Source organism: Furipterus horrens, unplaced genomic scaffold (genome assembly GCF_987537825.1).
Source record: "Furipterus horrens unplaced genomic scaffold, mFurHor1.1.pri manual_scaffold_6, whole genome shotgun sequence".
NCBI lineage: Eukaryota > Metazoa > Chordata > Mammalia > Chiroptera > Furipteridae > Furipterus > Furipterus horrens.
In genome coordinates this window covers 69,057,282-69,080,080 of record NW_028327176.1, presented here as the reverse complement: position 1 = coordinate 69,080,080, position 22,799 = coordinate 69,057,282, and the positions used below count along the sequence as shown (strand labels likewise).

At 55.5% G+C, this 22,799-nt stretch overlaps 1 protein-coding gene across 4 annotated transcripts in view; it reads left to right on the top strand.

Moving 5' to 3' along the window:
- Positions 1–22,353, top strand: part of PSD4 (pleckstrin and Sec7 domain containing 4) — a 32,693-nt gene extending 10,340 nt beyond the window's left edge. The window contains exons 1-17 of one of the 4 annotated variants that reach the window (XM_090281716.1): positions 1,540–1,637; positions 8,619–9,632; positions 10,607–10,723; positions 11,009–11,087; positions 11,579–11,960; positions 13,948–14,187; positions 14,668–14,748; positions 14,866–14,978; positions 15,231–15,244; positions 15,443–15,532; positions 16,453–16,496; positions 16,810–16,970; positions 18,013–18,083; positions 18,215–18,378; positions 18,825–18,969; positions 19,233–19,376; positions 20,784–22,353. In XM_090281716.1, the coding sequence (XP_090137842.1) occupies positions 8,727–9,632; positions 10,607–10,723; positions 11,009–11,087; positions 11,579–11,960; positions 13,948–14,187; positions 14,668–14,748; positions 14,866–14,978; positions 15,231–15,244; positions 15,443–15,532; positions 16,453–16,496; positions 16,810–16,970; positions 18,013–18,083; positions 18,215–18,378; positions 18,825–18,969; positions 19,233–19,376; positions 20,784–21,041 (3,009 nt within the window). In that variant the 5' untranslated portion in view covers positions 1,540–1,637; positions 8,619–8,726 and the 3' untranslated portion in view covers positions 21,042–22,353. Of the gene's footprint in view, positions 1–1,539; positions 1,638–5,936; positions 6,002–8,618; positions 9,633–10,606; positions 10,724–11,008; positions 11,088–11,578; positions 11,961–13,947; positions 14,188–14,667; positions 14,749–14,865; positions 14,979–15,185; positions 15,245–15,442; positions 15,533–16,452; positions 16,497–16,809; positions 16,971–18,012; positions 18,084–18,214; positions 18,379–18,824; positions 18,970–19,232; positions 19,377–20,783 lie in introns of those variants that run through there. The other 3 variants (XM_090281713.1, XM_090281715.1, XM_090281714.1) reach the window with 3 other exon arrangements.
- Positions 22,354–22,799: the final 446 nt, after the last annotated feature.

Sequence of the window (22,799 nt, the reverse complement as noted above, 5' to 3'; positions counted from 1 at the left end):
CTTCCTGATAATTCAGCAGAGTCTCTCAGAGGTGACTGTGTGCTGGCTGAGCTGGTGGCCACATCCCAGAGACCCTGTGAGGCTACATGTGGGAAGGGAGGGCTTGCATTTTGACCTAGGTCACTAGGTTTCTGGCTGACACTGTAAGAGCCCAAATACAGAAGGAGGAGCCTCTAGGGGGTGCGGGCAGTAATGAATCAGCTTTGTTCGACTGAGCTTGAGATGCCCCTAGCATTTTCTATCCCAGAAAAAACTGGAGACCCCATCTGACATGGGGCATGTGTCCAGGTTATAGCCACAGCTGACAAACTGCCTCCCACCTTAACCATGAATTAGGATCCTCAGCCTCCTGGGGATGTGGCCACTGCGAGAGAGCCCACCCCCAGCCTTTGGCCCCGCCACAGCCTGCTTCCCTTCCTGTTTCCCTCTTGCCCAGAGGTCCAAATCCTGTCTGCCCCCACTCCAGGGCTAGGGCTGCATGGAGCAGCGAGGCAATGAACCCATGGGAGGAAGAGGCCACACGGGCCTTGGGGGCAGAAAAGTCCAGGCTCCTGGTGCCTGAAGTGTGTAGGAGAAAGGTCTGGTAGACGTGTCCCTGTGGACCCTCACCCTGGGGGCTACAGCGGGTGGAGGGCTGGAGCTACCACCCTGCCCTCTGGACTGTGGGCTGTGCCTTCTGGTCTGAAGGCGATATGAGTAGAGGAATCTCCATAGCAGTTAGAGTTACAAGGACCAGAGCTGGGGGGGCGGGGGGGGGGCAGGGATCTCAGGACCCTCAGAAGGTAAGTCGGTGGTAGTGAGGCTGGAGAGGTAGGCTGGCAGAGAGACAAGAAGGGTACAATGGTGTGTCCTCCCCGCCCCCCACCTGTCTCACACTCATGGACACCTGTGGCCTGTGTTCCACAGAAGTACACCTGGTATTCATTGTGGGGAATGGTGGTAGTTGGTTCATGTGGTCAAAGACTGAGCTCTAACCCCAGCTGTGTGACTTCCCAACTGCACAGCCCTGGGTGGTGGCTTTGTGACTCTGAGCCTGCCTCCCATATGCTGGGTATAGTGATGCTTCTTAAGTGAGAGGAATGATGGAGGCACTGCTGGGGAACACTGACTACTAGACAATTGTATTAGGAGGCAAAAATTGAAATGTCTATTGTTACAAACAAAAGAGAACAGTGGTCAACAGGGCCTCCTTTGCCCCACTGTGTGCCCTGCAGGGAACTGAGAGTTGGGCCGAGATGAGAACCTGGGGACAGAACCACAGGCAGGAAGGGGTGGGGCCTGTTCACAGTCCGGGGCCTGCACCTTCCCCTTTCTCTCTCCCAGGCCCTGCAGGGAGAAGGGTGTGATTCTCTGTGGACCATTGCTAGGGGGAGGGGTGGCGTGGGTAAGGGGCCGTGAAGCCCTGGGCCTGGGAGTGGAGGCTTCTGTCTTGTGGGCAGGAAGTGTGAGGTGCGAGCAGCTGGGGAGCCCTGGGGAGGCTGGGAGCAGAGCGGGAGGGGTGAGCATGTCTGGGGGTGAGGGGAGCGGAAGTCGGAAGCTCCAGCCACCGCAGTCACCGCTCACGGGGTGGACACACTGTGCAGCAGGAGCTGCTCCTCTGGGCCAGGCTCCCTGGTCCTTTCCTGAGTCCTTTGAAGGTGAGCAAGGTGGGCCCATTTGGGGTGGGCCTGGGCAGAGCGAGGGGAGCAGGGCATTCAGGAGTCATGTGTGCCCTGGTGGCAGTGGCTGGGGCAGGTGGGCAGAAAGGAAGGCACTGTTGGCCTGCCCTGGGCTGTACCCCCACTTTTCCCCTTCCTCCTCTTCCCATCCCCCTGCCCCCTGCCACCCTTCCCACCCATTCTGGCCCTTTCTCTACTTTCTACCCCAGCCCTACCAGGACCCTTTGGGGTCTGCTGTAGTGAATGGGGGGTGCAAGCAAGGTCCTGGGGTACATGGTGACTGCTATGTCTGGGTGTTCAGTCGGTGCTCTTGGGGCCTGAGGCTTCCAGTAAGCCTTGACTCCTCAACCTTTGAGAGAAAGAGGTCAGACAGGCGGAGGTTTGGGGCAAGGGCAGCTTTGGGTGTGGTTGGTGCAACAGTTCAGACTCAGCTCTTGGGGGCTCCCAGGGAGCTGGTTAGGGGCAGGGACCAGACCTGCCAGTTTGCCTCGTCAGCTCTGTTCATTCCTGTTGCCCTGATGGGCAGCAGAAGCTGTGTCTCTCTCAGTGTCCCTGTGTGGGGCACTCCGGGGTCTTCCAGGTGTAGCCGTAGCCTCAGGGTGCAGCAGCCTCCTGGAGGAATGCCGCACACTGCCCTAGTTCTAGAGTCTGACTTGATGTGGTTGGAGTCTCCTCTGCTGAAGGGCCAGGCAGGGCAACCTGTGATCAGCCAGTATTAGTCTCCTCAGGACTTTTGGGCCTTGGCTAGGTTTGAAGGATGTGCCCCAAGCCCCTCTCTCCTCAGCCTCCTGGACATCCACAAATAAGAAAGCACCTGGCTCAGGGATCAGAACCTGGTTGCCGAGCTGTTTGTGGAGGTTGGAGGTGGGAGGAGATGGTCAAGAAAGGGCGAGGAAACCAGCCAGGCCTGAGCTCTCCTAGTGCTCCTTGCCCTTCCCAGGCAGCAGCTGCTCTGAGACCTGTCGGTGCTCTGCCCCATCCTCTCTGTCCTTTCATTCTTCCTCCTAGTTGCTCCCATCTCTGGGTCCTCAGCACCCCTGGAGCCCCTCACCCTGCCTCCCCCTTGGCACATTTGCATGAGTGCTCCTTGTGTAGGCAGGAAGTATGGTCTGCCCCAAACTTGGCTCATGGTGCTCACGGTGCTCACGGTGCTCAGTCCCCAGGTTCAGGCAGAGGCATTGGTCCTGCAGCTCCAGACAGGACTCCGCCCTTGGCTCCTGCCCTTGGGACATTGCTGCAGGGTTCCTGCATGGGCTGCACAGGGACAGCACTGGTCACTTCTTCAATCCCTGGACAGGCCAGGCGCTCTTACTTTTTCTATAGGAAGGAAAAAACTTCCAGAGCAAAAAGAAGGAGCATTTGCTGAGTGGGAGCTTAAAGGGCGAGAGGCACACACACCCAGTCCAGAAGGAGATTCAGGGCTGGCTCCGGAGGTGGGGGGCCGAGAGCAAGTGTGCCCGCTGGCCACCCGTGCTCTTGGGGCAGCTGCTCAGTTTCTTTTTGCTTCTCTGAGTGGACAGCACAGTTAAATGGGCAGGACATGGTACCTCTGAGCACCGACCCAGGCCCAGGCCCAGGCCTAGGCCCAGCATGACACTCAAGCCCATTCTTGTTTTAAAGCAGATCTATGGAGCAGCTGACTTCACCATATTTTCTTATTTTACACATGAGGAGCCAGGTGGCATTTCTCACCAGAGTCAGTGGCTGATCCGCTGTAGTCAGGCTTTGAGTCCAGCCTGTGAACCTCAGGTGTGAGGCGTGCAGGATGGCCAGGCTGTCACCGTTCCGCGGGGCAGGCTATGCCCAGCCTCCTGCAGGCAGAGTGCGGGCTGTGTGTCCAGCAAGGGGAGAAAGGCAAACCTACTCCCAAAAATCATAGTCCAGGTAACTGGGTTCCCTCCTGTCCCAACATCAAAATGAAACTACCTTGAAGCCCAGGGTGCAGTGGAGCCAGCAGTGAGTGCAGAGGCACCACATCCTCTTGGTCTCCCAGCTCAGTCTCTGTGTCTTTTACCCCCATCAGCTGGGTGCAGGTGTAGCCCCTGCAGTGCTCTCCTAGAGAGACCGCCCGAGATGGGAGTTCCCTGAAAGGAATTCAGCTGCCTCTTTCTACCTCTACACCCTCCCCTTTGCTGTCTCTGGGGCTTAAGCATTTTCCTGGATTCCAAACAGCCATTCCACTTCTCCCAGAGCTTATCATCCCAATACTTAGGCAAATGAAGGGCCACTTTATTTTAGAGGTAACAAAACCCACCTTTTGAGGCCTGTGGCAGACTTTCTCCCTCCTTTGCTCTGAGGATACCTGAGATGAGCCATTTCAAGACATTTCACTAAATGCCAGGGGTGAAAAAAAGTAAACTGAAAAGATTCTAGATGCAAGAGACCAGGCCACCTCTGCCTGAGAGGTGCTATGCTGCCTCCCAAAACAGGCTGGCCATCTCTGCTTGACCCTTGACTTTTGCTGGGTCAGGCTGCTCTGACCCAGGTGACTGGTGGGACTGCTTCGATGGCCATAAGTCACGCCACCCCTGAGGTCATTCCACTCCTCCATTCAGGGGGGAGAAATTTAAAAAAGAGGGAAGAAAGGGGGGGCAGATAGAGATAAAGACTTAGACAGATAGAGAATGGATGGATGGATGAATAGATAATGGATAGCTAGGTCGTCGGCAGCCGTCCGTCTCGAGAGACGATGGTGTAGCTTCTTAAGAGTCTATCTGCACCGCCGAGAATGGCTGTGCAGTCCAACTCGGGAGTGACACGGTATCTGTCTCCTCCCGTGTTGAATCGACATCTTGCGATGACGTTGGAGTGTCCTCTCCAGTGAAGCTGAAGCTACAGAGCCTGGGCAGGGTGATATGGAGGGTCTGCTGTTGCCCATGCAGCAGACCCCCCCTCTCTTCGCAGCTGAAGGGTCCAAGGGAAAGACGGAGTCAATACAGCTTGGCTTCAGGTGCGCCGCAGGAGTTGCCGGTGTTGACTACAACGTCAAACCGCCTTAGGGACTCCGGCTCCGGATTTTCTGTCAGGGTTTACTCCCCTAGCCTTCCCCTGAAGAGGTATGCCGCAAGGCAGCGGCGGTTTTTTGGAATCAGAGTTTTCCTTCTCTGATGTACCCTGACTGGAAGATCGAACCAGCGACACTTAGCTCGCAGGCCGACGCTCAATCCACTAAGCCAAACCAGCCAGGGTTAGATAGCTAGGTAATAGATAGGTAATGGAAAGATAGATAATAGATAACAGATAAAATAATAGATGATAGATAGGTAGATAGATGATAGATATTTCATAAACTCAATTGCAGAGTCCCTTCCACAGGCAGAGGGCACAGACAAGAAGACTGTGGGTCCTCCAGTCTCCCTGTCCAGCTGCCCTGGGAGCTGGGGACACACATGAGCATGCTAGCTACTGGCCCAGCAGGAGCATCAGGGACAGGTCCTCCCTAACCCTGGGCTTCTTGGCAGGATGTAGTTGGCTCTTGGGCAGCCTGGCCCTCAGGATATAAGGTCACATGAAGCTGACTCTCCTCTCAGCTCGGGCCCACCAGGCCTCCTGTGAGTTTGTTGAAGATCTGCCCCTCCCTCCCACTGTGCCATCCCTCTTCTCATTCTCACAGACACCTCTGGAGCGTGGCCACCTGAGCCCAGCAGGCCTTGCTCTGGGCACTGGGAACAGATGAATGGGTGACCGCTCACAGGGTTTTGTGAATGTCCAAGGGAGTCAGTTGGTGGTGCAAAGATAGTGATGTCAAGAGAGTCCGATCCCATCTCCCTGCTGAGCTCCCTTCGTGTTTCTAAAACTTGGCTTCTCCATTAGTGGGAGGAGATAGATCTTATAGCTTGTCCTGTTCGCCGAGCGGCTGATGGGTGCTCATGGTGAAGCTCGGGGCAGCTGACACAGGCAGGGCTCCATGCAGTCCTGGCACTGCCCTGTGGACAGGGTTGCCAGGTGAAGCACAGGATGCCTGCTTATGTTGGTGTTTCAGATAAACAATGAACAATATTTTAGTACAAGTATATCCCAAATATTGGGAATGGAGGGATGGGCGCCCTATGTACTTACTTGCTAAATGGGTCAGCCCTGCCACTCAGGGCTCTGTAACCCCGTGTTTCGCAGGTGGTCCTGAACTTCTTAGTCGACACCAAACTTTACTTTTCTAACCCACTTGAACTGAAGCACAACCATATACCCTCACCCTGAACTTTGTAGGTGGGAGTGAGCATAACATCAGCAATTGCCGAAGTGAATCAGTCACCCAGCGTGTCCCTAGGGAGACGCTCTGAGCCAGAACCTGCCTTCATGGCACTTACATTCTGGGAAGGGAGGAAACGAGATTGCGAACTGGGGTAAGTGCTCTGTGGGGGGTGGCATGTAGCAGGCTGAATTTCCTTGGTTCAGAGTCAGGACCCCATCAAGCTGCATACTTGTCTCCCACCAACTGCTGTCAATCTGTTTGCCACTCTGTCTATCTCTCTGTTTCTCCTCCCATGGCCTTGGGCTCCCCCATCCCCAGGCTCACTCCACCTCTCCCAAGCCCTGCAGACCTCTCAGGCCCCACAACTCGGGATCTTTTTGCTTGGAATTTCTTGGGGAACACCTGCTTTCTTCGGGAGTTGCAAATCCAGCATCTAGCATAGAATTGACGTTGGCCTGTGTGGCTGCTTGTGTACATGTACATACTTATTTATAAGTACAAGTTTGCAAAGATGGACATATAAAATGTTGCAGGACACCCTTCACTCACTCTGCCCACCATCTCCATTCGTTGCTGGCATTTAAACTTTTCCTGTCAAGTGAGCCCACTAGTAACAGCAGAGATATGATGTCCTTAAGGCAAAAGGCTCTGGTGCCAGCAGGAACTCCCAAAGCTGGACACATTCAGTTGCAGGGGTGACAAATAGGCTTTGGAAGGGAGGGAGAGGCCAGGGGGCCTGGGAAGGGTGCTGGGGATGCCCACATTCAGGTCCCTGTAAACCAGGTACTCTTCTCTTTTCTCTTCCCCTCTGTCTGCCCCCTCCCCTAAATCAGATATGTATTCTTAGAGTTTCCCGTGCTCAGGAGGCTGCACTAGGGTTGTTCCACCTCCTGCTCCCTCATAGTCACTCCCCACCAGGTGGGCCCGGGGAGGGAGTCCTGAGGGGCCACCCAAGTGCAGACCGTGGGTCCTGAGGCTCACTCCTCCTGCCTTCTTGGGCCTAGGGTCACAGTAGGTCTCTCATCCTGAGAGGACAGAGAGTAAAAAATGACCACCGCTTGGAGAGCAGGGTAGCCAGGGCTTCAGGAGCAAACCCTGTGACTCCTCAGCTGGTAGCTTGGGAGAGGGGTGTGGGGTGGAGAGAAAGGCCTGGAACGACCACTGAAGACTGAGCTAAAAGATTGGGAGGCCCCCGGAGACAAGGGAAAGGCAAAGCAGTTCCAGTGAGTTTGATTCAGAGCATGGAACACACAACTAAGAATGAGAAATGGGAGGTCACAGTGTATTGGAGGGGCCGTGACTGAGAACCCGCTGACAAGTGGGCCCTGAGGCTGGATGGGGGCCTTTCCCGGGGCTGAAACTTCAGAATCCTGAGACCATCACCCTCCAATTACATATTCTAGCTAAGTGAGGAGTATGGGGTCGGGACAGAGGGAGAGGTGGAAACCCAGAAAGGAACTCTGTTTTTGAGGGAGGATGGTTTCAAGAAGAATAAGAAACTGAAATTTGTGGCGGTCCCATCTCATCTCCCTCAGGCATCCTCCTGCAAGAGGCACAGCCCAAACTGTGGCTTCTAGGGAGCCTTCAGTGACAGGACCGCATTTGACTTTGGTTTTCTAGCTCTGGGCTCCCATTTATGGGATGTGTAAGGTGGGACATCGAGGGGGTGAGTCACACACAGTTGGAGGTTGTGAGCATGTGTGCATATATTTCTGTGTATGTATACACTCGTTCCACCAAATGTTTCAATACAGACTAGAGGCACACGCACTCTTCAAGGTAGCGATACATGAGTGAGGGGTCTGAGGCGAAGGGAAAGTAAGAGAAGATGAGGTCAGGGTGCATTCGTGCTGGAATTGCGTGACATGAGGGCCTGTGTGCTTCATCTCCCACTCTCTTCTGAGAGTCAGCGCAAGCTGGAGACAGTCCAGTTACGAGCCTCTCAGTGGCCAGGAGAGCAGAACAAACCAGTTGTTCTGAAGAAGCAGCCCCTCCCCTCACAGCTCTGAAACTTAGGCTGCAACAGATGAGGCCTTCCCTCTAGCTCTAGCACTGCTGTGGCTTGTGTGGCAGATGCACAGGGCAGCTCTGAGCAGGTGTGGTGCAGCCCAGGCGGACACGGCCACGTGTCCCTGGCCTCCCTCTCCTCTGCAGGCAGCCTGGTCTGCCTGGTGGGGGAAGCATCCACTCCCCAGGAGCCCAGACCCAGCTTAGAGCTTAGTGGATGCCTGAACCTGCTTCCACCTATGCACCTAGCCAAGCTGCTCAGCTGTAAATGAAGACCAGCCAGCCAATCTCGCAAAGGATGCAGGCCCCAAAGACAGGAGCCTCAGGGAGTGGACATAAGGCAGGCTGTGGCTTCTCTCGTGAGAGATTCTGTTCCATTTTTTTCAGCTTCAGTCTGTGTATCTGGCTGCTGCCTGCTTTGGTTTCTGTGTGGTGTTGGCTTGCCACTGATTTCATGCTGTTTTGAGGCATTTCCATCTTCTGCTGCCAACCCCCTCTCCATTCGCCAGTCTAGATGCCTGAGAGGAGGGTCTGATTCGGCCAGTGCATATTTTTCAGCTGAGCCACTCAGGCCACCTTCAGCCTACAGATGGGTGTCTTTGAAGTAAGCGGTAGAGGTGGCAGGGTCAGAAGGCATCCGTGGTGCACTCCTCTCGCACATCGCTGTGGAGGGCAGTGCACCCCGGCTGGGGCTGTGGACGCGTCAGGGGCTCCCAGCTGCAAGCCCTTTGCTGACCTGCGTTTGCTTTGGACACTTCCAGGGCAGAGTGGGTTCCCATTGCCCCTGTGGCCAACACTCCCTCTAATCTGCACGATGAGACGGTGAAGGTGGACCCTTCTGGGGGCTCCTGCACACTTGCATTCTGTGGATGATGGGCGACGAAAGACTCCCTGAACACCCCAAACCCACAGAAGTTCTCAACATCTATCTGGGAGACGATGTGCAGCCCCACCCAGGAGTGCACCCGAGAGAAACATGCAGCCGTCTGGACCCAGCCAGACCTTTTCAGGAACAGACCTGGGCATCTGACCCTTCTGATTCCACAAGGCAGGATGCTCCTCCCAGGGGCTCCAGCGCAGAGCCCGAAGGCCTGGGGAGCCGATCTTCCCAGGGGAGCCCAAGGCAGAGCCAGAGCACATCAACCCAAGTGGTGTTCTGGGCCAGCATCCTGCAGGCCCAGATGTGTGTCCTAGACCTGGAGGAGGAGCTGGAGAAGACTGAGGAGCTCAGAGCCGAGCTGAGGTCCTGCATCCCCAGGGCCCCTACAGGCCTCCCCGCTTTCTCCTCCAGCCTGGTGAGCCCCCTGGTCTCGGGCCTCCACCCCAGCCCACCCCTGGAAGAAGCCCCTGGGGAAGACAGCAGCAGACCTGAAGGAGAGAACCAGGCCTCAGGGTGGCCAGGGGAGGAGACACCAGGCTCCTCCCCAGAGTGGGGCGCTGAGGAGGAAAGCGTGTTCTTTAATAACCCCCTCTTCCTGGAGAGCCCATGCTCGGACACCAGTGCTCCTGGAGAGCACTTTTGCTGGGGGTTCCCAGACTCCTGCACTGATGAGAGGCCTGAGAGCCCACAGACCCTGGGGCCTTCTCTTCCTGGAGGCAGGGTGCTGGAGGTGCTGGGAGATGAGCCAGACTCAGGGGACAGCATGGCTGATTGCAGCGGGCACACCACACCTCCATTCCCTGTGCCCACCTACAAACCACACCCCTCCTCCTGGGCGGCTCTGGACACTACCCACCGAGCTCCCGCAGCACCTCCTGGCCTAGGGGAGAGCGAGGTAAGCCAGGCCCTGGGAACTGACACAGAGCTGTGTGGGGACATGGAAGGACGGGCCTTACTCTGCAGTCCCAGGGCCCAGAACACTCTTCAGATGCCAGGGCCTTTGGGAACCCTGGAATAATGTAACAGTGTGGCCTTTAGAAATATGGGAAATTTCATTGGTGCCATGATGTCACCTGAACATGATGGGCATTACATCCAGTGTCTCCTCCCCTCACCAGTTCTGACGGAGGGTGGTGTCTGGACACACTGTGGAACGGTAGCTCCTCCAGGGGCAGCCTGTTCCTGGCCATTCTCAGACTCTGCCCCTCCCACCTCCAGCACATTCCCAACTGTAACTGCCAGGGTCAGCTGCCAAGGGCGACCTCTGCACCTGACAGGACAGTTCTGTTAGAGTCCTGTCCTCTCTTTTCTTAGAGATTTTAGCATTTTGTTACTTTTAGCTCATCATCTTTCATTTTCCCTCCCTGTGCCTTGTCAATAGATCAGGCCTATATGACAATGGCAGAGGCCTCTGCTGCAGAGATAAGAAACCTTCAGATGGCAGAGCAGGGCTGTGGCTCTAATCTCTTGGATCCCAGAGAGCAGAGGGGCTGCTGAGTGCTGCCCCTCCCCCACAGGCTGGGGTCCCACTGTGGGCGGGCTTTCTGGCTCTAGGGCCCTTGGGGTCATCAGAGGAAAGCCTGGGAGCCCTGTCCTCATCCTTGGAGCTTGCAGTGTGTTCCCACCTGGGATGGCAGACCCTGCCCAGTGCCTGGCAGCTGTTGTCCTTCCTATAACACAGCCCCTCCTTGGGCTGGTGCTGCAGGAGGCAGGGCCACCTGGAGGACCATGGAGGGAGGACGCCAGGCAAGGAAGGTTAGAAGTCAGCGGTTGTGGACCTGGGGGCCCTGGAGGCTGTGTGGGGTGTGGGAAGGCCCTAGGAACAGTTTCCCCAGGTCAAACCGCTCTCCTCTCCTCTTCTTCTCTAAGACTTCTCTGGTGGACATTCTTGATCCTGCAGCATCCTGTGTGGACAAAAGATTGACCTGGGAAACAAGATATATCAGATCTGACCCTAGCCCCACTACCCATCCTGTGCAAGCTCCGGCAAGTAACCTCCCCTCTCTGTGCCTCACCCTCTCCATCTGTAAAGGAGGAATGTGAACCCAGTGGTTTCCAGGGCTCAGTGCCACACTTCTAGGATGTAGGTCTTCTCCCATCCAGGGTTCCTCCTCTGAACGCAGGCCCAGGCTGGGTGGGAGGACAGCAGGGAGGGGGTGCTCTGTAAGTCATAGTCATTCTCCTCTCCCTCCTTCCCCCCTCTCCCTGCCTGGGCTCCCTTTTCACCTCTAGGGCCTCCAGGGCTCATGAATGCCCTGTGCCTCTCAATAGGCCCTGTCCAGTCCTGAGGGCTGGCAGACTGAACATCGTACTTCCTGGCCCCAGGTGCCTCTTATCTCCCAGGACAGAGGTGAGACCCAGTGTGAGATCTGGGACATTGAGTGGTGGGAGGCTTTGGCATTTGGAATGGGACAAAGGTCATTCTTGGATCCATGGGGATCATTAAGGGTCCTATTGTACCATGTTGAAGCCAGACAGATTTGGGGTTAAATCCTGCTGCTGCCTCTGTGACATCATCAGGGCCATGGGTTTTAATTATCCATCCCATAGAGTAAATGAACAAATGTACAAGAGACCCAGCATGTTTGATGCCTGTGTCTTAGTGGCTTATCGGTCCTGAGCCCTAGGGCTGGAGTCCTGGGGGCCCTCTGTCCTCTGCCTCTGCACATGGGAGGTCACTGCCCAAAGGAGGGGCCAGATGTGCTGCGCAGCTGCAGGGAAGAGCCCCAGGGAGGGAGACTGGGGAGGCGGCAGAGGGCTGGCCTGGCTCTGCCAGGTGCCTTGGCCCTCAGCCTGCAGCTCAGTTCGCCCCCTTGCCAGCTCTCTACTGCTCTTTCTCAGGTGATAGACATGCTGAGTCTCCCCAGCAGCCTGCTCCCTGCACTCCGGCCCCTGGCCCCTGGTGGGGCCCAGCCTCTTCGCCAGAGCCCAGCAGCCCTGAGTCTGAGAGCAAAGGTCCTGGTCCCAGGCCCAGTCCTGTGTCTTCCCGGGAAGGCAGCCCTCTGCCCCAGAGCGGCCACACCAGCAGTATCTTCCCCATGTGGACATTAGAGGCGTCCTGCCCTTCACTCCTGGGGACAGATGGGGCAACACCATGTTCCTTGGAGAGAGAGGAGGTTGGAGAAACCCCAGACCCCGGGGAGGAAGTGAAGAGTGAGGGCCCCGCTGGCACCATCAAGACCGGAGCTGTCCAGCCCGAGGCTCACCTGCCTTCTTCCGGAGGGTACGTGTGGGGTGGGTAAGTAGGAGTACCCTGATCTGGGAGCCTGAGGAGTGCCTCCTGGGATTTAGCACACTGATGTCAGTTAAGCCAGGATTATATGCCCAGACACGGGTAGGGTTTTGAGGAAGATAGGAGGGTTTGAATGCTCCAGAAACCAAAGAGCAGATAGTCATCCATATGGGGAGAATTTGAGTGTGTCAAATCAGGACCCTGAGAGACCTGTCCAAGGCTGGACAGCAGGTGAGGCAGGGGCAGTGTCCAGGAAACCTGACGAGGGCCATGTGCCCAGAGAGATGGGAGTTGTGCTATGTAAGGTTGTAGCATGGGAGGTCAGAGCATGCAATGTGGTTTTACACATGCTTTGAATTTGAGGAGGCGCCTGGGAGAAACCTGTCTAGGAGCCTGGGCCAGGGAGCTGGCTCTGGTCACAGGGAAAGCAAAGCTAGAGCAAGTACCAAGGCGGGGTTTGCATAGGACCAAGGGAATGGGCCTGGGGCCCAGCGCAGGACAGAGTATCCCCAGAACTGTGGCCAGAGGTGGGAACAGGCCAGGTGGGAAACCAGCCTAGTTCTGCCCCTGTGAGTGCTGCATGAAGACATCTGCCCCTGAGGTCTCCACTCAGGAAAGGGCTTTGTTCTCAGGTTAGCTGATGAGGGGGCACGTTGAAGAGACCAGTGACAGTTCAGGTCATGGACCTGAAGTTGTACTGGCTGCAGAGTCAGCCCCACTCCCATCTCCATGTCCCTGGGTGATGGCCACAGAACCCATCAGTATCAGGGTCAAAGAGCCAGGCCCCTCATGCATCTGGAAAACTCTGCTGTCCCTGGAGGTGCTCAGAGGCTGGGTGATCAGAGGGGTCTCTCAGTATCTACACAGAGAGGGTTCACCATACCGAATTTAATGTTACCTCAGCCCAAAATAAAATAAATAAATCCATTTAAAATGAGAACCATGCTTTTGCAGGAAATAATGAAAGGTTTAATTGGGGCCTTTCCTGACAAGTAATACTAAATAGTCCATAAGTAAGTTTATTTAATTTTATATTTAACACCATATAAGAGGTTCAATTTTCCTGGCACAAGCTTGCGGGTCCAATAGATGACTTTCATTCACACCTGACTTTCACAGTGAGGTCAAAGAGGTTTATTTTCTTTTATTTATTTTTTAATTTACTAACGGCTCTATTAAGATACAATTCAATCATTTAAAATATATAATCTCATGATAATTTATATTTGCAAAGTGTCTCCACCTACATATCATTTTAGGAATGACAGTAATTGATGAGGTCATTTTTGTAAAAGTATTTTAGGGCTTCATCAGCTGATTACTTAGGTAGTTCTCTTTAGATGGGGTACGTGTGTCATTTTTATTTCCTGCTCTTCAGTTGTTTACTGGACTAACTCTCCCAGCTCCTCTCTGTGTGATTCCTGGAGTTTTCCCACATCACTGACTTCATGAAATCCTAGGGTTTTCGGTAGGATTTGTAATTGTACTTTTCAGTTGGTTTCCATTATGTTTGACCTGCCCTGCTGGGCATGTCTAAGCCTCAGGATGCTGTGAGAAGTAACCAGCAAAGACACTGACCCTGTCAGGCCAGAGAGGTAGTTTATCAATGAAATTTTCATGTAATGATGAGTTCTGCTTCCCTGTGCAATATCCCTCACTGTGGGAACTTGGCTAATAAGCAGTCAGACCATTGAGGATATCCCATGCTGAGCTGTGATGTTTCGGGGGAAACAGAAGAGTCGGGTAGAGATGGGATGTGGTGACTTCGGACGTTCCGAGTGTCCTTCTGAGTCTGGCGGTGGGGATTGCTGGCCTGCGCTCACTCATAACAGGTCACCGCCCCATCTCCCGTGGTAAAGCCTTTCTTTACCATGGTACCAAGGAGAGACAAAACCACCTGGCTCCCCAGACTTCGCCATTCCTAAAGCTAGTCTGGCTTCCTATTCTTGCCTCATCCAAGCACCTTTCTCACTTCCAGGTCTAGCCGTGAAGCTGGAGCTGGAGGGTGGGGAAGGGGCAGGCACTCTGAGGGCTCCTCCAGGCTTCCTGAGGGCGCCATGCCCCAAGTGAAGCCCCCAGAGGAGGGCCAGAGGCCACAGGCTGCAGACAAGCTGACTAATGGTGTCAGGACCGACAAGCTGGCTTGGGACCTGGCTTCCCGCCTCTATCACCTGGAGGGTTTCCGAAAGTCAGAAGTCGCTGTGCACCTGCAGAAGAAGTAAGTGACTCTGAGCCTAAGCCAAGAGGCTCTAGGGAGAGGCAGGACAGGCTTGCTCCACTGGCCACCCTACCCATTGCTGCTGCCCTCCAGCCCGCTGTTGACCTCTCACCCCATTGTTTCTGGTTGCACCCCTGCTTGTACCCTCTCCATGTCTTCCTCTTCCTCTGTCACACTGGTGTCATCAATTCTCCATACCCTTGACCCAGCTTAGAGCCATTGGACCTGCCACTTTGTCTCTCTGTCCCAACTACACGGTCCCTCCCACCCAGCATGAGGTGGGGTGCCAGTATAGACAAGGCCCTGGCTGCCCCTTGCCCTCTCTGGACCCCAGGTCCAGCTGGCTGGGCCTTTGCCTTGCTCGGGGCCTCCAGCACCACTTCTCAGACCCCGGGGTGTGAGCAGGCCCTGGGTTCCTTCTGCACCTGTGGCCCCCTGCGGAGACCCCAGCCCAGACTTTATTCCCACTTCCCTCCACAGTAATGACTTCAGCAGGGCTGTGGCTCAGGAGTACCTGTCCTTCTTCCAGTTTGGTGGCCAGAGCCTGGACCGTGCCCTCCGGTAATGCCCTAGGCCCTTTACTGGGAGGAGGGATGGCCAGGGCTGGAATCTGGCCTGAGCTCTGGGGACTGCGGGTGTCCAGCATGGACACTGTCCTGATTCTGGCCCTCCCCACAGGGGCTTCCTCCAGGCCCTGGTGCTCAGTGGGGAGACCCAGGAGCGGGAGCGAGTCCTGTACCAGTTCTCCAGACGCTTCCATCACTGCAACCCTGGGCTCTTCTCCTCAGTGGGTAGGAGGGCAGGGGGCTCTGGGGTGCCAGGGACAGTGGCTTTGAATGTCCTTGGGCCTGCTCGGGAGTCCCTGGGTGGCAGCTGGTGGGAGTATGTTTGGGGGACTGTGGAGAACCAGAAACATTTGAAGGTCACCCACCCAGTGTGGGCAGAGGGAAAGCAGAATTTGGCTCCAGCGCTTTCTCCCCCCACCCCCTCTGAGGCAGATTCCGTACACACCTTGACCTGTGCCATCATGCTCCTGAACACAGACTTGCATGGACAGGTGAGTGACTGGGGAGAGCACCTGTGGGACCTGAGGCAGGGGACTAGAAGGGGGGAGTTGAGACCAGAGGCATGGGATGGGACCAGGAAAGGCCCTGGGGAACTGGGGAAGGTCCCAGAGTGGCTGGCTGGGCATTTTCCTATTGGGTGGTGGTGGGGTGGGGGATGCCAGCTGTCCCACTTCTCTCCATGGCCACAGAACATTGGGAAGAGCATGAGCTGTCAGGAATTCATTACCAACCTGAATGGCCTGCAGGATGGTGGAAACTTCCCCAAGGAGCTGCTGAAGGTGAGGTACAAGGAGCTGCTCACAGGACGACTCCCTGCTTGGGGCCTGGAGCCTGGTTCCTTGTCCCAAGGGGTCTGGCCCTGACCACATATCCTTCAGAGGACAGGGCCTGTTTACTGAAGGGACTGAAGTGTCACCGTGGGATTTGTTAGCTTGTGTAAATTCCCAGCCCCCACCCCGGACCTACTGAACCAGACTTCTGGGGCTGGGGCCCGTAAAAGGGTCATTAAGCTTACAGGTGATTCCTAGGCCTGGGAAACCTGAGAAGCACTGGCTTTTGGTTCTGCGAGTGAATAATATCAGGAAGAAAATGTCAAGAACAAAAAGTCTAGAGCCAGTAACCAGGTGCTCCAGGGTCTGAATTCTTCTCTTGTACAACTTAAACCGTGGCCAACTCAGGTTCCTCCTGAGGTAGAACCACTTGCAGTGCTGTTATCACGATGACGTCAAGTCTGTCAGGTGCTGGGCATGGGGTCTGGTGCACAGCGTGCTCTTCATTAGCAATTAGAGCATGTGTTCCTGTGTCTAGTCAGTGAACACTTACTGTGTGCCAGGCATCTGTAGGTGTGCCCAGGGCTACACAAAGCTGACAGGATGCATCTACATGAATACTCTTCATTGCATCATTTCAAAGTTCGGCATCTCACTTATTCATTCAGTCACTGCAGTTATTGGCCCTATCAGTCAGCCAGTCCTGCTCTGCCAGCTCCCTGTGGGCAGGATGGTATGTGGATGATTCATTTCCCTTGGAGATAACAAGTTCAGGCCTCGCTGAGCTCAGGCAGGGACTAGGACAGCTGTGGTCACCTCGTCTCTAGTTTCTAGCATGTCCGGCACATGGTGAATGCCCCGTAAGTGGTTGCACGTGTGCATGTGTGCACGGATGTGTGGATGAGCTCCTCCCCCTGCCTCTGTTCCAGGCTCTGTACTGGTCTATCCGAAGTGAGAAGCTTGAGTGGGCCATGTAAGTGAAAGCACCCTCCCCTCCCCGCAGCCCTCCCTTACCTCTGGGCCTGCCCTTCCCCTACCCACAGCCCACCTGAAATAGGGACAACTTTAGGGCCCAGGACCAGTCTGAGAGGGTGGATAGGCCCAGGTAAAACCTGGAGGAGCCAGAGGCAGGGGACTTGGGGATGACAAGAACTGGTGGGCTGGCTTTGAAGGACTCCTTTTGGGGTGTCCTGAGGTGTGGCTCCCCAGTGAGAGAGAAAGGATAGAAGTGCTGGGGCAATGGGTGCTTTCTGGTGACCTCTGCCTGATTCAGTCTCTCTGTTCAGGGACGAAGAAGATACAGCCATACCCGAGAAGACCCTTCCATCACCCCTCGTCAGCAAGATGATCAACCCCTTCCTCCAGCTGGCCCAGGACCCCACGGTGCCCACCTACAAGCACGGCATCCTGGCTCGAAAGATGCATCACGATGTGGACGGCAAGAAGAGTGGGTATCTGCTGCTCTGCGGGGTCTCTGTCTGTGGGGGTGTGCGGAGTGGCTCTGCTCAGGACACATGCTCACATGTGCACAGGTTGAGGACAGGCAGCTCACATTCCTTCCTTGACGGTGGCTGTGGGCCGGGTACTGTGTAAGACACAAGAGGGACCTCATATCCTGCCCCCAGAGCCCCTGTGCTAAGGCAGAAATCAGACAAGCACGTCAGTATCAGAGTGGTATAGGGAGGACTAGATCAAGTGTGGGATGTGGAGGAGGGCAAGGGTTGGAGTTTTGTGTTGTGGGTGGGATGTGGGAGACAGGAGGGTTAAAACTCCTGGGAAATGATGATATCTGAGCTGAACCTTGGAAGTCTGGGTATTTGAAGTTCGGCAGAGGGCGCCTTCGCTCCCCCCCCCCCCCGCCCCGAGAAAGGAGCAGGCATAGTTTGTTCCAAACATGGGGTGTGTGAAAGAGAATGGTGGGAGATGCATTTGGAGCAAATTGCCCAGTTCTACATTGGGGCATCCTTCTCGGATGGGTGGAATTTTAGAGTAGGGCAGCAATGTGACCAGAGCAGGAATCCCAGATCAGATGGGCACCAGCCAGGGAACTAGCACTCCACAGGCCCTATGCAAGGCTAGGGGCACCGCGGGGCAGCAGGCCCTCTCCTGCCCAAGGGCTTGAGCCTGGTGCCTCTGGAAGGGTTCCTAAAGTCGAGATCATCTTTCAGGGACCAGAAATCTGTCTGAGTTGGGGCTGTGTTGTCTGAGTTGGGTGGGTGTGTCTGGAGAGGTGATGTTCTGAATTTGTTGTCAATAGTTCTAATCTGTTTTGGTTTCCATGTGTGACTGCCTGTGTGTGAGACATGGGTATGTGCCCGTTTGTGACTGTGTGTGGTTTGTGTGTGTGTATGCTTCTGCATGCTTATGTTCACTTGGGGTTTGGGGGGAGAATGGAGCTGGTGTGAGGGGTGAGGAGAGGGGGCCTGGGTGTGTCTCAGTGTGTCCGAGTGGGGTGCCCCCACCCACCTGTGTGTTCTGCACCTGTGCAGCACCATGGGGTAAGCGTGGCTGGAAGATGTTCCACACTTTGCTTCGAGGGATGGTCCTCTACTTCCTGAAGGTAGGAAGGGTTTCCACACTCTAGTGGGGGTTGGGGTGGGGAGGTAGGTGGGACAAGGAAATGCCCAGAATGGTTGGAATGGTGGGCAGCTTGTGGAAATCTCTTTTCTGAGCCACTGTGCCCTGTGGCAGGGAGAGGACCATGGCCCTGAGGGGGAGAGCTTGATGGGGCAGATGGTGGATGAGCCTGTCGGAGTACACCACTCTCTGGCCACGCCAGCCACCCATTACACCAAGAAGCCACATGTCTTCCAGCTGCGGACTGCCGACTGGCGCCTCTACCTCTTCCAGGCACCGTGAGTCTGTGGTGGAGGACAAGCAGAAGGGCCCCAGCTTCCTGTCCCCTGAGCCCTGGCTACCTCTAGTGGCTGCTGGCCCTGCCCTGATAGGAGCTGCCAACTTGACCAGCAAACCTTAGATGCACAGCTGGAAGGGGTCTAGGGCTGCATGCACAGAAGCAGGGGCTTTTAAGTCCAGAGCTGCCTCCTGGTTCTGAACAAAGGATTCCAAAAAGTCACTAACATGATTTTTTTTTTTTTTTGGCATTTGATATAAAATTCTTTCCTTTCCCGGATTTTCCCCTTTGATGAATGAGAAACCACTGGCAGAGGTCAATCATTCTGCTAGCCGCAGGGCTTCTGGCTCTGTGAGGCTGAGCCCTGAGCTGCTGGACTGCTGTGAGCACACAGGAGGTGGGGGCGGGGTGGGCCACAGGACCCACGCTCGGCCTCTCTGCCCTCAGCACCGCCAAGGAGATGAGCTCCTGGATTATGCGCATCAACCTGGCAGCCGCTGTGCACTCCGCGCCTCCATTCCCGGCCGCCGTGGGCTCCCAGCGCCGGTTTGTGCGGCCCATCCTGCCCGTAGGTCCCTCCCAGAGCTCCCTGGTAAGGCTGCAGGGAGGAGCGGGAACAGCGGGCGGGGGTGGGGGTGGGGGGTGGGGTGAGGTGGCAGGAGGGGGTGCACGGACTGGAGGACTAGAGCTGGGATGATGGAAGCGCTGGGTTGCGCACCTGGCCTGGGAAGGGGAAGGGGATGAAGCTGCACATCTGGCTCTGGGGACGGAGTGGGTGAAGTGGGCTATGCACCTGGGCCCGGAAGGAGGGGGAACTCGGGATTACTTCCCCCACCGCCTGCCTCCCGCAACTAGGAGGAGCAGCATCGATCTCATGAGAACTGCCTGGACGCTGCCTCCGACGACCTGCTGGATCTGCAGAGGAACTTACCTGAGCGGCGGAGTCGAGGCCGAGAGCTGGAGGAATACCGCCTGCGGAAGGAGTACCTGGAGCATGAGGTGAGGCCTTCCCCCTCATGGCCGCGTCTGGAACTGCAGCCGCCGCTCCGCTGTCTTAGGGTTGGCCGGGTGTTCCTGTGTGCTGTCTGAACAAAATGTACTTGCGGTGTGTGTGTTCTTGTGTTCTGGGATCACAGACCAGCCGCGTGTTTGAAACACTATTAGGGGACGTTGTTTTTATAGTTATTTTCTCCTGAGAGTGTATTTGGCTTTTCCTAAGTTGAAGGGAAAATGTAGGCTATGTTTGTGGATCTTGTATTATTTGCATGGATTATCTTACTAAATCACTAACAGCTCTGCAGTAGGGACTATGATCCTCATTTTATAGAATAGGAAACTGAGGCATGGAAAGATCAAATAACTTGTCCAAATCTGATAAAATTACATGCTACTCTAGTCATTTATGATAATTAGATGCTACTCCAGTCATTTGTGATCTTAACTAATGAATGACTTTTATTAGCTCTATGGTCAATACGAAATGTTTTAACCCCCAAACCCCTACCAAAATTCTGCTTTGGCCTGACGTTGCTGCCCATTATATTACCTAAACATCAAGGGCAGGTGAGGGGCAATGTGACAACAGAGGGGTCAGAGGTGATCCAAAGCCAGAAACCACAGAAGCCAGTTTCACTGTCTCCTGCTGGCTGTGCCACTGGGCCCCTATGCTGCCCTCTCCCTGCCTGGTTGTCCCTCTGGCTTGTTGTTGCATCCTGGGCTGTGAGCACACCACTTCCCAGAGGCCCCAGGTGTGTCTGACAGGACCTAGGTCTGCCTGCAGAATTCCAGCCCCTCCCTACCACTGACCAGGAGGATCTTTAGCAGCCACTGGCCCTCCCAAGGCCTCCTTTCCTTCTTTATAAGCAGGGACAGTGACATGTGCCCCACCCAACCTCCCAGGCTGAGGTGACGACCTCATGGGTTGGAGGGTGGGAAAGCACTGAGCAAACTGGGAACCATATCTGGAGGTTCTAGTTACAGAGGTCTTAGAGTGTTGAACAGAGGCGGGCCATTAGCATGACACTCTCCAAATGCCAGTTGTTAGAATGCTGTTCAGACTGAACGAGGGTTCAGTGCAGGCATGAGCTGTTTGTGTGCAGTGCTGCACAGACCTCAGGCCTACCTGGTGGGTCCCAGGTCTTTCGGTGTCTGGGAGATGTTAGTTACAGCACTACGTGGTACTGGCTGTTAGAAGAGGGCTTGGCTGATTGGTGTTACTATAATGCTGTCCAGATAACACTGGTTGCAGACACAATACAGACACTAGCTGTCGATCCAGCCCTCTTTCTGCAGAAGTTTTTACCGCCATAGAGTTATACACATGTGAATTGTCTATCCCTCATGATTCCAGCCTCCTCCCCACCTGGAGTCAGGTGGTACTAAGGTGGGGGTGCCTGTGTGTTGCAGAAAACACGCTATGAGATGTACGTGCAGCTGCTGGTGACCCGTCTGCACTGCCCCTCAGATGATCTGGACCTGTGGGAGGAGCAGTTGGGGAGGGAAGCTGGAGGTGCCCAGGAGCCCAAGCCCAGCCTGAAGAAGTCCCACTCAAGCCCATCTCTGCACCAGGACGAGGCCCCCACCACGGCCAAGGTGAAGCGCAACATCTCAGAGCGCAGAACCTACCGGAAGATTATCCCCAAGCGGAACCGCCACCAGTTGTGAAGCATGTCACCTCACAGACTTTGACCCCTGCTCTGGGGTGGACCTGGGATGAAACCCTCCAGGAAACCCATTGCAGTGGTCCCATGATGGGGGGGTGAGGCACCTCCCTTCCCTGCTGGAGGACAGCCCAATTCCCTCTCTGAGCTTTGCCAATACTGCTCTGCCTGCACCCCTGTGGCAGGTCCTTAGCTGCCCCAGTCCCTGGCCACTCCTGAGGGAGGAAAGAGGCCAGAGATTTGGCTCCACTCCCACAGTTTGGCCCATATCACTCTCCACTCCTCCAAAATCCAGAGTAGCCACATTTCCTGAGCCTGGGGGCAGCTGAGCACTTGTTCTAGAATCAGAGCAGGATGGAGAGAGCCTAGGACAGCAGAGCCCTCTGGGTGGTAATGTCCTGGGGGTGGTCTTGCTCTGGGAACCAGGCGGCCTACTGGGAGAGACCCTGGAACACCCCAGCCAGCCTCCTGTAACTGAGGGGACAGGGTCACTCTGGCCCTGCCAGGGATAGGCAGCCTTCAGGCAGGCAGGCTTGGGACTCAGGGAGGCTGACTGACGCTGGGCCTGTGCCTCTCTCTCCTCTTCCCACAGTGGGCCCTGTACCTGGGCAAGGGAGTGTGCCCCGCCTCCCATGCCCAACTGCCAATCAAAGAACAGAGCCAATGGCCCCAAAGCAGTAGGGGCTACAGGGGAGCCCTGGACAAGGGATTTTTATGTCCCCAGGGCCAGGAAAGAGTTTCAGACCCCTGGGGAGGCTGAGGATAAGAGGTAGTGAGCCTTGGGGCTCACTTGGCAGGAGCTGCAGCTGAGGAAAGTTGAAGGTCATGGTGGAGGACTAGACCCCTCCCCCACACCCTATCCCTTAAAGCTCCTCCCCCCAGAGCCACCTGGCCCCCTCTGCACCCCTGCCCTCCCTGAGAAGTCCCCTTGAGCTGTCCTCTGGCTGCTCCCAGCTGAGCCTGTTCTCAGGGTGGGTGGGGGTTCCAGACACTCAGGGATCTGTGGCTGTTCTTGTGGGAAGGAGGCTGGACTGGAGGAGCAGCCACCATTGTCTCTGTTCAGCCAAGTGTGCCCACAGGCTGCTCGCCAAGAGGGGCCTCTGCTGTCCGCCTACCGCCTGCTGGCAGATGCCCTGCCTCTCCAGCCTCCCGGTCAGGCCCCCTCCTCCGGTCCATGTCCATGCTTGTAACCAGCCGTGGAGCCTGCAACTCCCCTAAGTGGAGCTGGCCCTTGGGGGCCAGAGGTATCTGACCCAGGGCCTGGGGCTTAGCCATGCACCCAATGGGTGTGCAATAAATGCAGGTCATTGAAGAAAGAGGTGTGCACGAGTGTATGGGGAGGGGAGGGCTGGGCAGCTGGGGCCACCTGGAGTTTGTCAGGCTGTGTCACCTCTGCCCTGTGGGCATATGAATGTCTGTGAGTGTATATGTGTCTGTGTGTCTGCATGTGTGTGCCCATGTCTGTGCATGTATGTAGAGCATTGTGTGTTTGTGTGCAGGAGTCATACATTTACTATCAAACTGGAAGGGACCTCACTCACTCACTTGTTCATTTATTCTTTTCCCAACTAATATTAACCACTTCATGGGCCAGTGCTAAGGAACTCAGAAATGATTGAACATGGCCTTGACTTCCCCAGAAGTGAAAATTCTGCCCTCTGGTTCCCAGCTGCTGGCATAGAGACAGCCATCTTACTGTGAAGGTGAGTTGAAGACACCTTCCTACCTGTGCCCAGGGGTGTGGATTTAGTAGGTTTAGTTC